Here is a 16843-nt window from a genome sequence, read left to right on the forward strand (position 1 = left end):
TTGAATAGAATAAGGTTGAGAGGAAACAAGGTGGTGTTGATTCGGGTTGAATTGTCAGACTCGTTTTATACAATAAATGAGATGGAGTGATCAATATTTTAGCTTTCAAATCGATATAGGGGAAGGGCCCTTGGTCTTCACAGTGATGTTATTCTTTACGCATATTATGACAGTTTAATATGACTTATTTGTGTTGGGGACTCCTCGCAATTCAAGTAAAAAAAACGACATTTATTTGGTCCGCGTGTAAGGAAGCTGGAAGGTAAAATATGTAAAACATTATACAAGCATTATGTTTTATTTGGGTTGACACAGATGTCATATGGACTTGATCCTAGCCCTATCCTTTAACCTTTCCAATCTCCCCCGTTTGAATTAAGTACATTACAGAAAATTGGGGCGCAACGGGTTAAGAGTTTGATTATTAATTTGTGGTTCTCGAGTTGAGGAGTCATACTCGTCAAACAATATGATATAGGGCTCCAGTCAGTCAATACCTAAGGTAGAGAGAGAGAGAGGGAGAGAGAGAGAGAGAGAGGTAGTGTAAACGCGTGTTTTGCACCTCTTCATACTGATCAATGGTTCCAACACAACAAATTGGTCGAACTGCACTCCCGCGAAGAAAAGAATAATTGAAACGGGCTCGCATTGTTCTTCCGTGCGTGCTGCACGTACCGTATGCATTTCCGTGACCGTATGAGGATTTTCGAATGCGTGTGCGTAAGGTCAACGGGGGTTTGGCTGACCCTCCTCTGACTATTGATTTTCTGCCATGTAAATAAAAGTTCGCAAAGCGTCTGGTATCTAGGGGACCAAACCGAGGCTAGCTATACACACTACTGGTATACACTCTTGCGAAGATTTATCAGCTCACTCGCACATGTAAACTTGTTTGCAGTGTTGTGGGTGTTCTGTTTTGCCGGTATACCACGGGTACATACCACCGACTCCTGATTAAATATTAGGTGATTGTGTGAAGTTGTGACAAGTTTGCGGAACATTTGTCAGGATTGTTGTATGTGTGCTACCTTGGAAGAAAACAGTATATACTGGGTCCATTTGTGATCCCTGCTTTGAAGTTGCAGAATACCGGTTGACGTTATATTATATCAGGGAGTAATAACACCTTCGTTCAAATAGGTTGCATTATTGGATTATACCGGTAAAGGGCACACTGCGGTTTCTCATTCGATTCGGTGCTGGTCCAATATCTTCTTTGAAGACATTACATTATCCTGTTGCAGTGATGACGGTGAAAATTATGTTCAGGTGATGCCGATAATAATCACGACTATGAGCCTTTGTAAAGTATTTATGATGTAACACATCGAGGCGACTTAATTGGAGAGTAACTCTAGACAAGGACTTCATTAACATTATGCCGGTCGCAAAAAACAAATCCAAAACGAAGAAGGGTGACGATGGAAAGGCCAAGGAGAAGAAAAAGGAAGGGACAACTCCGACACCGAACCAAGATAATATTAGTCCTTGTAAGTATAACACAGTGCTGATGAAAATATGTTTAAAAACATCATATAGTTATTCTAAATATACACATGAAAATGAAATGTGGAAGAGCTTTCAGTACGTTTTTCATCGGGTTTGTGGATCATTCTTTAGGCTCAAGGTCAATTGCTGGGTCATAATTGATCTATTACCAATGTCAGTAACCACAACCACAAGAATGTATTCGTACTTCTCATCACGTATTTTGATAACTGCAAGTGGTCGAAAGTTATTGTTACAATGACTATTACTTTATTAACTCGTCATTAATTTTAACACAATTACTTTTGCACCCCTCTCACCTTTCCCCTTATTTCATCCACCCCACTGACATTATTATTATTATAACTTTAGTCAGATCCCGGTATCAAATAGCTAACAGTATCATTATTGGGGCATGTGTCTGATGATGATGAATCGCCGATCATGATCACACCATCTTCGTTATGATGTTGATAACCCCCATTTAACCTCGTCTGCAGGCACATACCCTCATTGGAACTTTGGTCAACAAGTGTGCCTCCACGCAAAGACTAGCACATACAAGACTTGTTGTGCCAATACGAGCCTTCAGTACAGTATTAGGCTGCACATTCAGACCCTTAACTCGAGCGAAGGGTTTGTCCAGCAGACTACATTTAACCCACCGCCGTCCGCACCACCAACTCACCATCACAATACCAACGCCGTCACTGGCGTACAGAATTGTCATCATCATCTTCATCGTCGTCGTCATCATTACCACCATCATCATCATCATCACCGCCACCACCATCATCATGATCATCATCGTCATCATCATCATCATCATCACCATCATTATCATCATCATCATCGTCATTAAAATCTAGAGTATATCCAATCCATCATTTTCACGCCCTTAATTGCTGCCATCATTCTCATATCTTTTATCATTATTTTTATAACATCAGAAATAACTTTATTTTTAACATCATTGTAATCTTCCATGTCCTCATCATCTTTAGCGTGGATGTCTGAGAAACTGTTCTACTTTATGTCCAATTGCCTTCACTCTAATATCACTGTCTGTTTTGTGGCTGATGTCCCCAACCCGCGTTAAGTATCTCGATAACTTGCTCGAGTTCCTATATGTATTATGTTATTTATCGCCCTTTGTTTGTATAACCGTTGTTTTCTGTCATAGGTGCCACTTTTTACGCATTGTCCAATCACTCGGTGACTGATGAAATCCAACTCCTATTGTCACCAGCAGAACGATTGGGACAATAAAGTGCATTCATCGTATACCTCTTTATATGCACCATAACGTTAATGGATGAAGTTGAACAATGAATTATAAAACAACGAAGTCATCCATGTTGGCGTGACGCCTCGTTATATGCTTCAAAATGAAACATGATTTACCGCGCCACGGAATCATGTTTAATCAAAGCTCGTATGTAGACCTATATCATGAAGGGTATAATTTTATCTTGGGGTGGGAAGGTGTGTGTGGGGGGGGGGGGGTTCTGTCCTCTATAGATGTCCGTCTGCTCATGTGCGTAATCCTATAAATTTTACTAAACATTTTTTGGTATCGTAATCTACGTTGGAAACGTAATATACACGAAGACGTGTGAAAGTGGACTACATTTTTTTGGTATAATTCCTTTGACTCATTGATTTATGTTTGTTTCGAATTGTGCATAAACGCTAAGAGTGGAGTTATGAGTTATGATAATACAATTTCGAAATCATACAGGGACAGTTCAGGGCTAACGCGATTCATTGATTGTGGTATATTGCCTTTAAATATTTTGATTATCAGAGGCAAATACATCAGTTTTCAATTATCACTCATGTACGTGAGTAGTCAGTTTAACATATCATAAAATTCGATAACATTCATTCTTAATCAGGGTTGCTATGCACAACGAAACTGCTCAAATCTAGCGGGAAATAAAACGGACCTACATGTAAATTTAGGGTATTTGAGATACGGTGACATCCGCAAATCAAAGTCAACTTGGTTATTTGTTTAGAGTCGTCATTGACAATGAACAAATATATCATTACCATGCGATTTCTTGATTAGTACTATTCTACTTAATTGAAACTCGACTTTGGAATGCTCCTGATGATCACGGTGATATACCTTTTTTATTGTATTATTTCTTTATTACAAAGAGAGATAAAATAACATAAAACAACACAAGATAACAGACTATGTTTTTCCTCACGAGAATTAATTACGTGATTACTCATATACCAAATTGCAGACAGTCTATAAGGATTTATACAATGGTTGTCGTGGTACGTTCAGGTGTACTACTTAGAGAATCTGAAAATTCGCATTTCGTTTGAACATATTTTCAAGTTAGGTCTTAAACAGAAAGCAAATATGCTATTCTGTCGTCTTCCTGGAAAACAACATTCATTCTCATACCATAGTAGGGTCCATGCTCACACTATCCTCACACTATGGTATTTATTAATGTCTTCAGTTTCCATGGAAACTCCCCGTGCTCCCCACTTCCGCATTTGCTTTGAGTCGTATAGATAAAACACATTTCAAGTCCTATACCACACCAACCATCAGTCACGCATTCACATTAATAATAAAAGACTATCTATAGGATCTTCAACAAGACTACCAACGCGATGCAATGCTTCTAGAAAAAAAAACACATTGAACTTCACACAATTAATTCAAATGAGAAACAAACATCGCTCTGCCATCATTGGGATGACTGCAGAGAAGGGGGAAATTCCCCCGGCCCTTACCACCCCCCTTCCCGTTTCGTCTAACTTGTAAAAATAAAAATTACGTATATCAATAATCATATCGTTCTTGTGTCAATGTTAAATAACCTAATTTTCTGTGTATTTGATGAATAATTCCTAGCGGGTATCCATTGCTATTATTATGTTACATGGTAAACTCGGGGTTCAAATTAAACTCTGATCTAAAGTTGTGGTTTCCCTGGTTTAACCAGGGAGTTAGGAGTAGAATGGATAGCTAATTGTGACACTGATCGTTTAACAGTGGAGATTTAAGTTTATCAGTACATTTTGTGCCCAATTTAGGATTGTTTGTGAATAATAACTGATTTTCTTTTCACTCCACCATTAAAACATGAGGAAAGGATACAGTAATACAAAAAACAAAAAATGCTATTGGCAAATTTCTCGACTTCCAATAAATCTAGCATATTTAGGTCATGGTGTAAGTTAAGAGGACTTAAAGGTCAAGTCCACCCCAGAATAATGTTGATTTGAATAAGTAGAGAAAAATCAAACAAGCATTATGCTGAAAATTTAATCAAAATCGGATGTAAAATAAGAAAGTTGTGACATTTTAAAGTTTCGCTTATTTTCACAAAACATTGATATGCACAACTCAGTGACATGCAAATGAGACAATCGATGATGTCCCTCACTCACTATTTTTTATTTGTTTTTTATTGTTTGAATTATACAATATTTCATTTTTTACAGATTTGACAATAAGGACCAACTTGATTGAACCATATAGTATTAAACAATGCTAATTGCACATGTTCAGGGAGGAATTAATCGTTGTTTCACACAACAACAGGGAGTAAATTAGAATATTTCATATTTCATATAATAAAATACAAAAGAAATAGTGAGTGCATGAGTGATGTCATCAGTCTCCTCATTTGCATACCAACAAGGATGTGAATATAACTGTTTTGTGAAATTAAGCGAAACTTTAAAATGTCATAACTTTCTTATTTTACATCCGATTTTGATGAAATTTTCAGTGTTATGCTTGTTGGATTTTTATCTTTTTATTCGAATTAACTTTTTGTTGGGGTGGACTTGTCCTTTAAGAATACGGACCATGCAGTGTAGTTCAGTATGGATGAATATCATATCGAAGAAAGTAACGTCATATGGCTAAGGATTCGAATCAACAGCCTTCTTTGGCGATAGTCGGAGCCATTGCACTTACGACGCTTTCACATGAATCAACGTTGAAAGGCTTGGAAGTTGACACATTTTGTGCAAAATGTGACATTAAAACCTACCCGTGCTACGATTTGTGTCAAAGATTTACCATTTTTGTGTTTAATTCACATGTTTTTGGTGTAAAATTTTCACTTGGAAAATGTCACTTCATGCATGTCTTGACGTTCATTGATTTGATGTTGTGAAATATTTGTCACTCTCCCACCTGCTTCTAATTCTTTTGAATTGTTAATGTTTACCTTTCTTTCCTCGCTCTATCTCCTGGGGGGGGGGGGGTAGTTCTTTTTTCTACATACTGAATTCTTATACTCTCTAGCCTCATTTTTATACATTTATATAAACAAGTTTGACGCGTTTTCGAGTACGTATTTAGACATAGTGCTGATATTACTGATACCCTATTCATGATGTATCAGTAATATCAGCACTATGTCAAAATACGTACTCGAAAACGCGTCAAACTTATTTATATTCCTATAGTCTTACTCTTGTGTTTGCCCATTTTCTTCTAATGCGATTTTCTGGAGAAAAAAAATATGTCAAGGGGGATGTAAAAGATTTAGCGAAGTATATAATTCCTCAAAATAGTTTTAATCGAGCTTTAGGTCCGATTACCATCTATTGAATGAGAGGAAAGTATTTGAACGTCTTTGATAAACCTTAAGATGCTTAAAAGATCCAATAGATCCTACCTCGCATGTACATGTATGGGAGGCGGAAGGAGAGTATATTTAATTGCAAAAAAAAAGCAAATGTATCGAAATCTGATTGGGTCTATTTGGATGTCAATTATCATGATTATTAACCGATAAGACTCTTCCTATACTTTTTCAAATTTGCTGCTCACATTGTTCAATTAAAATCTCGACTGATTTTCTATTGATGTATAATGTATTTACATCACCACTGGGGGTTTAGGAAACACCTGGACTCGGCTGACATCAATGACCAATTGGCATTAATAACTCACAAATTGAGAGGGCTACCTTTTCGTTGCAATGTCTTTCAACTTTTATTTCATCGCAATTATGCAAATACACCCACCCATCTTCTATTTTTAACTAAAACTCGAAAAGCCACTTTTGTATCGGGTGCATTGTAATACCATTGAGTTAAAAAAGGACAAAACGTCTGAAACGATTCTGCATTGTAATTGGGGGAAGGGGGCATTTTGCCATTGGCCAGCAACAAATCACCATATTTGTTAAATCAATCGATGCGTGCCCCCATTTTCGTTGCAATGTCTTTCAATAACATATACAAGGCTTCACGATCAATACATGTTATTCCTCTATGAAAGGGCCATCCTTTATATGCACAGACAAAAAGTATAGCCTACAGGGCCGACGAATGATTGTACCAAATGTAGTGGTAAAACATTTTTGGAATATGATAAAAGGCATACATGGCATATGTGACTATCATTCTGTCATTCTAGAGATGCTTCGTGGTGCTTTCTGTGACATCAGCCTGACGATAAATTAGATATAAGTAAATAGGTAAATGTTAGATTGTGTTATTTGCAGGATGTTATACTGAAACGCACTCTTAAAAAGGTTGGACAACAAAAGCCAAATTTTTAACCATCACTGGGCAACAAACTGTCCACACAACTATTGGTTTAAAATCTGTCCAATTTGGGTAATAAAAACTAATGATATGGTAATAATTTTGCTCAATTGGATAATGATTACCCAGAATATATATTTTTTACCAACATACATTGCCCAACACAGTGGACAGTATGTTGCCCAACATTTTACGTGTGATAATAATTGGTGTAGGTCTATGTACTGTATTTTAAAGGGATGTGCGTGTGCTTATGAAGCCAAACATTTCGTGGGATAAGGGGGCTGATACTAACAAAAAATGTTTTTATCGTTTTTCTCAATAATCAAATTCATGCAATATTATAATTCACAATGAAACACTTAATTAAAAAAATAATTCATAAATGAGTCTTGAACTAATTATACAAATTATGCAATATTAAGAAACAGTATCGTACAGAATAGAATTAGCATAATGACTTACAAAATACAAGAGAAAAACAATACAAATTTGCGATATGGTAAACATTTGCGAGCCAGCCACCCCCGAAAAAGTACGGTAATATTAAGAAAAATGAATAACTGTGTAATTAGATAAAGTGCCGTCAAAAGTCGACTATATTTATTTTAAAAAAATAAGAAAAACTGTACTACACAAAAAAAGAGCGTAAAAAAGGAGAAATTGAAATATGACGTCATAATTCTCTTTTTATTGACATACCGGGTTGACGTAACAAAGCGCGCCAAATAAATTGCGCAAAACTGCCCGCACCAGCCAGGCCTACGCCTGCATGCCGAACCTTCTCCCCTGTTACTACTAGCAACATGTGAGCAATCACGTACAAACTGTATTTATAATATTAAAGTGATTGCTGTCACGACATCACCTTTTATAAATGTGTCTAAAAAATGGGAAAACGTGAGAAAAAGGCCGCCAAAACTAAAAGCAAAAATGTCAAAAAGGAGAATAAAGCGACTGATATGCGGAGCAAATTATTAGCGATCGTTGAAAGGGTTTGTTCAGAGGGCTATCGAAAAGAAAAAAAGGATATTGATGAGTCTTTTCAAGGTAACATAAAAGAACTTGTGTTGGGGAATTAAATCTAGTATAAACTAGTATGTTTTGCTGACGATAAATGCGGTTGCATGAAGTCGGAACCGCTCTAAAGCCTGTCCTCACAGCCAGCCCCCGTTAAAGACATTTATCACGACTTTTGTTTACAAGGGACCCTTTGCTTCTTATTTTTATTATGTTATTTGAAATTTTAATTTCGTTTCATTTATCAATTTAATATATCCTGCATATATCTAATTATAGACGTCATTGCCGCGGCACACCTCCCACATTCGATAAATCTTCTATTCTATATTAGGCCTACTCAACATGCTCAAGGGATGAATAACTATGTACATGTACATGTATACCTGCAAGGTCTTTTGTATTTAGTTTCGTACAATTATGATTTGTGTAAAATATTGGCAATTGAATATCACATCAAAACATAGATTGTAATTCAGGTCTGATTCACAAGATTGAAAATGTAATATGTTTTTTTCCAGATAACTAATAAAGGATGTATTTTTGTCCGATTTGGAATCTTTACTGTCCAGTTTGTATTCGAGGTTTCTTAAATTGTAATATGATTTTCATTTCGTTTATTTATATGATTCTACTTTGTTTTAAAGCTTGTGTTGAAATGTCATTAGATAATATCTAAGTAACTTATCGACTTTTTTTCTCCAAACAGCGGTCCAAGAATGTCGTCAGATACTTGTCATGTACACCAATCCTCTTGCCAACACCGTGATGGCTTATGACATGATTAGACATCTCCTTGAGAAGGTTGTCATTGACGGCGATAAAGCTCGTTTTATCAGGCGGATGGGGAAGGGGGATAACCCTGAGACGAATAGACAAATCTTAGCTGAGCTTGGAACCAGAGGGGTGAGGGAGTTCGAGGTGTACGTCGAAGGGATTCGGCAACAAGGATTCAGTCTCCTGGCGGACCTCCTAGAGCAAAAACACTTCTCAAGTAAGTTTCTTGATGGAAAAAAAGAAGGAGGAGGGGCGTTGGAAGGTACCGAGTGATGTTGCAAGAAAAAGTGATGATAATGGGAGCTAAGAAGAAAGTGCTTCTTACTCTTATACTGAAAATGATATTAGACAAAATAATACTTCTTCACTTTCATTACAATGTGGAATCATCCCCATTGGCGCTTCGGAAGCAAACCTGGAGGGGGGGGGAGGCGGAAGGGCTCCGTGTCAACAATAATTTCGAGGCAAAGAGGGCTGCATGCAGGCCTTGTGTCTTTTTTTTTTTTGGGGGGGGGGTGGGGGTACGCCGCGAAACATTTGTCATTTTAGTAGTGAAAATTAATGATACAATGCATTTTGTCTTATTGTAATTTAATAAGATTTTTAGCAAAAAGTGAATAGGTTTTCACTTTTCCCTACCTACCCTGGCTGCAGCCATGCATAGAGATAACCCTGTACATGTCTGTCTAACATTTGCCGTATTATAATATAATGCAATATATAGAATGAACCTGCATACAAGAAGGGATGGATCTGGCATTGTCCTTGTCGATGGGGGGGGGGGGGGGATTATTTCCATATTCCCCAATCGCCTGCTGTAAGAGCTAGAGCTAAGTTGGGGATAGGGTCATTGTAATGACTGACGTTACAAGCAAGTTCGGGACGGGGCGGGGGGGGGGGGGGGGGGTGACAAATCTTACCTGCCATCCATGTGTTAATTTTTGATACAGTTGAAATCTTGAAATTGGTGGAGTTGATGTAGACAGGAGTAACATACAAAGTGAATTCTCTTCCTTTTATATGTAGAACTCATTAACTCTCTTGATCCAATCGCCAAGAGACTCGGACACCATTGGAAGAGGGTGGCGCTAGAGTTGGGGACAGCCGGCTTTATCACGAAGATTGAGAACAAGTACGCGAAGGTACGGGAGCAAGCATTATACAGTCTCCTCATATGGGAAGAAACATCTGGGGTTGCGGCTACGGAGAAGAGATTACTTGATGCCCTAGACTACTGTTCAATGAAAAATACAATAGGTAGGTCTGATGAATTAATGATTGTGTTATGATCTTTACTTTTTTATAATTCTTATTGAGACGAAAAATTACCTTTGGGACGCTGGAAGTCAACATTTGAGATACTGGTAGCATCTTTTGTTAAATGTATCTGTTTGTAGAATGGCGTTTTTTTTTAATATATCGTCATTTTGCCCCCCCCCCTCCATCCTGGAGGATTTAAAGAATTTAAAGAAATTTGAAGAAATTTGATAAGGAAACGTAAACACAACATTTCCGTTGAATTTATGTGGGTCAGCATTAAAGTCTTATTTGGCTGCATATCTTTTTGGAATCCTTGTTTATCCCTAAACTAAATCTCCTTTTCTAAATGATAAGTTTATTTTATATAAAAAAGTAGATTAATGTTGAAATAGATAATATGAAAAGTGAGCCAACCGGTTTAGATTAATTTTGAAATAGATCACTGGCGGATCCGGGGGGGGGGGGCATAGCCAGCCCGTGCCCCCCCCCCCCTTTGAGAAGCAAAATTTAAATTTGAAATGTAAAAATGCCGTTTAAACAGAAGTGTGCCTCCCTTTTGAAAGTGAAGACCTTTTTTTTTTTTTTGCTTTTTAATTTTTTTCGGGGACGCAATATCCTTAATTTTGGGTTAAACCAAAAAATACGTTAAAAGATGGGAGTTGCTGCTACCCTGTTTGGCGTTTAACAATGAAGGAATGGGATAGATCCTCGTCGATCTGGCGCTGCACAGCGGCTGCCGGGCCCACGATCAATAATTGGGCAAAGCAAATTTTCGGATTATTTCATTTCATGTCTATTTCAAACAATAAAATATGGATTTCCATAATGATTGTCTTGATAAGCGTGAGAAAATCAACATGACCAGATAATATCAACAGGAGAATCACAATGCAGTAACACTATTTCATTTCTATATAACATTAAAGGGGAATGAAACCTTTGGAACAAGTAGGCTTGTGTCGAAACATAAAAATCAAAGAATAAGAACAAAGAAAGTTTGAGAAAATTCGGACAAATAATGAGAAAGTTATGAACATTTGAATATTGCAATCACTAATGCTATGGAGATCCACCCATTGGCAATGTGACAAGGATGTGTGATGTCACATGTGAACAACTTTCCATTTGATGGACTATAAAATACCCTCAAAATGTCTCTTTTTGCTTTTTCTTATGGTGATACAAACTCTTTATCGTTGATGTATTCTTTAAAAATCTGTATTACATGCCCTCCTATAGAAAGAACACATAATCTACGGATAGATGTGATAAAAGAGGCAATTTAAGTGAAATATATACTAAAGTAATGTAAATGTAATGTAATGTAAAGTAAAGTAAAGTGACATTTACACATCTTTGTCGCATTGCCAATTTGAGGATCTCCATAGCATTAGTGATCGCAATATTCAAATGCTCATAACTTTCTCATTATTTGTCTGATTTATCTCAAAATTTTGTTGATCTGTTTCTTTGATTTTTCTGTCTTCACACAAGCTATCTCTTGTTCCAAACGTTATATAACATTAATGAATTTGATATCGTATTTTTCTTGTTTCTTCATAGCATGTGTCTGGGGGACGAAAAAGAAAAAGAAAGGCAAAAAGAAAGGAAAAGGTAAGAAAGGTGACAAAGTGTTTAATATCATGAATATTCCATGGAGCTACATGCACTTATTGACAACACTAAGGACAAATAGTCAGCAGTGATGTTTGCAAGAGAATATTTCAGAAAGGCCCTTTAGTCATATTAAAATTACACTTTGAAAAATGGGTGTTTCATTATTTTGTGCAGTTTTACAATGCAATTCCATCCGATATGATACATGATAGTCAACATAAACAGATTAGCCCTAATAATGGGTTACGAACCCCCTTCAAACTGTGCAAGATATAATTTGAAATAAGTCTCACCTAATTTGATTTTGTTTCAATTTTCCTTGCCTATAGATTGTTAAAAAAGGTAAGCGTATCACTGCTAATTGTCTGATATACATTTTATACTGGTACCCCTCCATGGACAATAATAAACTATCATAGTTACTCGGTTATGGGCGTAAATCTCATTATTCATTTTTTTCATGACATGGTTCATTTCGAGTTTCTGTGGTTGACCTTTTTTTCAAAATCGGAAATTCCAAAAGCAAAATGGTGTATTTCTTAATTATAATTTGAATTCCAATTGTTTTTTTTGTACAAAAAAAATCCAACAAGAGAATAATGCTAGAAAATCATTTAATTTAGTGAAGTAATAGATATGTTAAGATGTTCCTATTAAGTAGAGGAACCAACGTTGTTAAAAACAATCAAATTTCTTGGAGTCAAAATACATTAAAATCCATCGTTCCACTTTTCATAGAACACCCGAATATAGTGGTAAAATATTCTGCCTGTTGAAAGTTCAGTCAATTTAAAGACCACTAGCAAGAATATAGTATTTGATCCAAGGGCTAAGAGAAAAAGAGAGAGGGAAGTCTTATTCAAAAGGAATTTTAAAACAGTAATTTTTTCCCACATAAATCATATTTATCATGATGTATATCATTATCATTTTTAGGTATTGTTCACCATTTTCACTGATCGTAATTATTAAATTCCATGCATATCCTTAATTTTTTCACGCATTCTCAGTATAAGAATCTGGTTTCAGTGTATGTTGATGTCTTTCATATCTCGGTTGCGGGGGTAATAACATACCTAAATTTATATTGCCTGCCATAAGATGAATATTAACAACTCTATTCCCAGTATTTACTCATCAGATCTCAATCTATCAGTCAAATAATAATTGTGTAAAGCTAGATATGCACTGTTAGAAAAAAAAAGCTATTACAGAAGAACAATTAAATAACCGATTTAACAAAATGAAATAACCATATTATTCTGAAAGATTTTCTACACTTTTAAAGAACAGATCTGTTTAAAAAAAAGAGAAAAGGTTGTATTACAATAAATTTGTAAAGTTACATACACCAAATACAAATTTTCTGTAATTTTACACAAATGCATGTAAGACTACACAGTTCAGTATAAAGATTTCAGGTGTTCTAGAGACTCTGCTGCAGGATTTTTTTGTTTTAAGTATAAACTTTCTAACAGTGTGAATGTCTTTGAAGAGTGATGAAGAAAAAGAATTCTGAATACAAAACGAAAGAAGGAACGAACAAAAGAAAGGGAGAGAGAATGAGTAAATGAATAAATCGTCGAATGAAATCAATGAAATGAACTATTGATTTTGATATTAAACAATGACTTCCATATGATATAGCATTTTTTTTCAGAAAAAAAACTTCATTTTCAAATTCCTATCCATCTATCCATTCACAGATCTATCTCGACCTGGATTGATCATTTTCATTTCTGTCTAAACGATTCATTATTTTTCTTTTGTCGGCTCGGTGTTATCCTAAAAACATTTTGTTATTGTCGCCATTATAATGGTTCATTTTTTTTTACTTTACATCTCACCCATGCAGGAAAAAAGAAGAAATAAACTGCTCAATCGAAGGAAACCAGAGTTTCGAACGAACTTGCCAAAGTTGGCACTGATGACGTCATCTTATCACGTGCCTCGTACCTGTCCTATGGATATGTGGTTTTTATATTACGTGTGTGCCGGAATACGCGAGCTTTCTGAGCAAAAAACTTTTTGAAATTGAAAACTCTCCATTTAAGTTTTGTCCACCGCTTCTCGATGAAAGAGACGACTAGAACATTATGCCTCTTATCTATCATGTTTAAATGATCACGTGCTAATATCAGCTTTAGATATTTTATTGAATATTGGTATGTACATGGAGGAAGGGATGCATCTGGATATCTTTGCGATTTTTCAGACTTTTCAATGACTTATGTTCATTCTTCGAGCTTCTTCCGATCGTGATTGGTTTTGACTTCATCGCACCAGGGGAAACTTCTCGTTGATTGACGGAGTGTATGACAGGTGTGATTTGAAAGACTTCCATGATGTTGTTAAGTCACCATCAACTTCGTCATCAGTAAGAAAGAAAAAAATCACGTTCAGTGGCTTAATATCTGTTCATCATCTTCATCGCTATCTGCATTGTCGCTCTTTCTCTTTGACGAATATGTGACATCTTACAATATCGGAATTATGATATGTCTTTTGTTCGTTTTTATTACAGGACGATCATGATATTTTATAAATTGGAAGGTTATTTACGTTAGATAAGACCAGATCATGACAAGTAAATGTTTCACGTTGATTGCAACTTATTCTGAAAACCCAATTCATGCATTAAGCGGCATGTATTAACTGGTGATTCTATAAATGATGAAGACACGACCATATTTGACTGAGGGAGGGAGGTTTAAAAAGGAAGTAAGAATAATTGTGCATGTATTTGAACTGATTCTCGAATCGGTCATGTCGGTAGCAGTGGTATCCTATGATATAAAATACATATTTTGATTTTGAAAAAGTGTCAGTTGCGTTTATTGTGTTTTGATATCGTCGAAGATATGAATCTGTATTTTCAATTATCATCTGCATTTGACAAACCAGCTAGGTAAACTGATAGACCAACCCTATTTATGTGAAATACTGGTTTTAAGGTATAATGTTCGTATTCGGAAGTACTCAATTTTTATCGGAAAAGTAGATTCTTACAAATGCAACCAGTTTATATAGCCATGTTTTTATTTAAATTCTTAATTTTACATTGAATGTAGGATACCAACATCATTATGACACTATTAATATTTCTGCTGTTGTAATACGTTTTCAAAGTAAATTTTGTTGAGGCCCAGTTATAGCTAGCATCAGAATGTCAGGGGTTTTTTCAGGGTAATAATATCCAAGTCCTTTGTAAGCGCAGAGAGACGTTATGACATGATGTGATATGCGCTCTACAAGAACTGCGTTATTATTATTTATTTTTTTAATTATTTTAATTATTATTTATTATTTTGTTTGGCGTCACCTGTGCCTGGGAGGCGAAAAGCGAACTGAATCACTATGACCCGCAGGTCTCTCCTCCCGATATAACTGATTGGGGGAATGCAGGTGGACCACTACACCGGGGTTTCCCCCTACTCTTATACGAATAGTGCAGTGGGTTCTTAACGTGCAAAGGTGGTGACTCCTCTACACGGGGCCTCCATATAACGTCCTATCCGAAATTTTAATTGATATTCATATGTTTTTGAAATCATATAAATAAAGATATAGCATTTCTAGGCCATTAGATGTATTGATGTTAGATGCTGCAGAGGTTTTATCGGAAGAACTTGATATGTTGAACTTATATGAATACACCAGATGGATAATAAACCATGTGCAATACAGTGCAAATATTATTTCGAAGAACAAATCGGGGTTACTTTAATTACCGTGATTAAAAGTCTGTTCGTCTCTCCGTCTACTTTAATATAGAGTTCTTCAAGAGATGGTCCAGGCTGGAGAAATTTATATCTCAACAAATAGTGTAAAATTCACAAAGCAAAATGCTGAAAATTTGATAAAACTCGGATGATAGATAACAAAGTTATTGAATTTTAAGATTTGCAAATTCCAGTGAAACAGTTCTAGGCATGTCTTTATGAATATTCATTAGGTGGGCTGATGATGTCATATCCCCACTTGTTCTTTTGTGTTTTATTATATGAAATTAGGTTTATTCAAAAAATTTCTACCAAGAACTAAAACAATTGGATTGACAACTGATTAAGTGCATTAGTTATTTATTGCCGCAACTTATTTCATCATAATGGAAACACATCATTTACACATGTATGAAAAAATGAAACATTTATGATTTCATGTAATAACATAAGAAAAAGGAAAGTGGGGATGTGACATCATCGGCCCACCTAATGAATATTCATGACGATGTGCATGTAACTGTTTTCACAAAATATTGATAAAATTCAAAATTCAATAACTTTGTTATTTGTTACCCGATTTTGATGAAATTTTTAGCATTTTGCTCTGTGAATTTTACTCTATTTATTTAGATATAAATGTTTTCAGCCCGGACCATCCCTTTAAATAAATAGCTCTGCTAGTATGAAAACTAAAAGATGGTTTATTATAATCGTAATTATTCATGCCTATTTCATTAATTGGTTTGTATACCGTTTATGACGTTGGTGATTGACAACAGTGATTAAAGCACAGCTTGAACAAAATTAGTTACTTGAAGAAAGAAAGTCGATCTCGGATAATTATGGATTTTAACTTAATGTAGATGGTGTATCGTTAAAAACGTTAAATTTAGTCCAATTAAGTAAATCATTGTCAGTAATGATGTAGATCAAATGTAGAAATAATAATTGATGTTGTTTTTATTAGGAGTTAGTGCATAATTATTATGATGATATCCATAATAGTAATTTGTTTGATTTTTAGGTATATTGTAAAGCATTACGTTGTGTGCGTCTCGCTCAACAAAACTACATGCAAGCCAAAAGTAATGTTGAAAATGAAATATATTTTTAGGATAATGTAAAGTAATTATGTAATAAGTGTGCCTTATACAACCATGTGTGGGTAATGAATGCACTTCATGTAGTAAATACTATTTGTCAATTATAGACCCTATCTGTTATTGGCGTGTTTATGTTTGCGCTTTGTTTTCTTATTAATTAGGGCATTTTAGCAATCACTTTGCAGACGCTTCCTATAACACAGAGAATCTGTTTATTACAAGATTTTCATAACAAAGCAACCATTGTCGAAAATCGGTGAATCAAAACAGCAGTGTCTTTCTCAGTGGACTCTTGACAAACGACATAAT

The 16843-nt window shown here is 35.5% G+C and overlaps 1 protein-coding gene across 1 annotated transcript; it reads left to right on the forward strand.

Moving 5' to 3' along the window:
• The first annotated feature begins 762 nt into the window (after window positions 1-762).
• On the forward strand, window positions 763-16640 carry LOC129269235 (uncharacterized). The gene is made up of 6 exons (XM_054906707.2): window positions 763-1490; window positions 8762-9046; window positions 9856-10086; window positions 11653-11703; window positions 13562-15496; window positions 16104-16640. Exons 1-5 carry the CDS (start codon window positions 1379-1381, stop codon window positions 13576-13578), a joined length of 696 nt encoding a protein of 231 aa, XP_054762682.2. The 5' UTR covers window positions 763-1378; the 3' UTR covers window positions 13579-15496; window positions 16104-16640.
• The last annotated feature ends 203 nt before the right edge of the window (window positions 16641-16843 follow it).

The sequence above is a fragment of the Lytechinus pictus genome, chromosome 10 (genome assembly GCF_037042905.1).
Source record: "Lytechinus pictus isolate F3 Inbred chromosome 10, Lp3.0, whole genome shotgun sequence".
Lineage (NCBI taxonomy): Eukaryota > Metazoa > Echinodermata > Echinoidea > Temnopleuroida > Toxopneustidae > Lytechinus > Lytechinus pictus.

Coding starts and splice junctions, on each gene's coding strand:
- LOC129269235 (XM_054906707.2), top strand. CDS start 1,379: ATGCCGGTCGCAAAAAACAAATCCAAAACGAAGAAGGGTGACGATGGA. Junction 1,491..8,761: donor CCAAGATAATATTAGTCCTT/GTAAGTATAACA, acceptor TTCTCCAAACAG/CGGTCCAAGAATGTCGTCAG. Junction 10,087..11,652: donor TTCAATGAAAAATACAATAG/GTAGGTCTGATG, acceptor GTTTCTTCATAG/CATGTGTCTGGGGGACGAAA.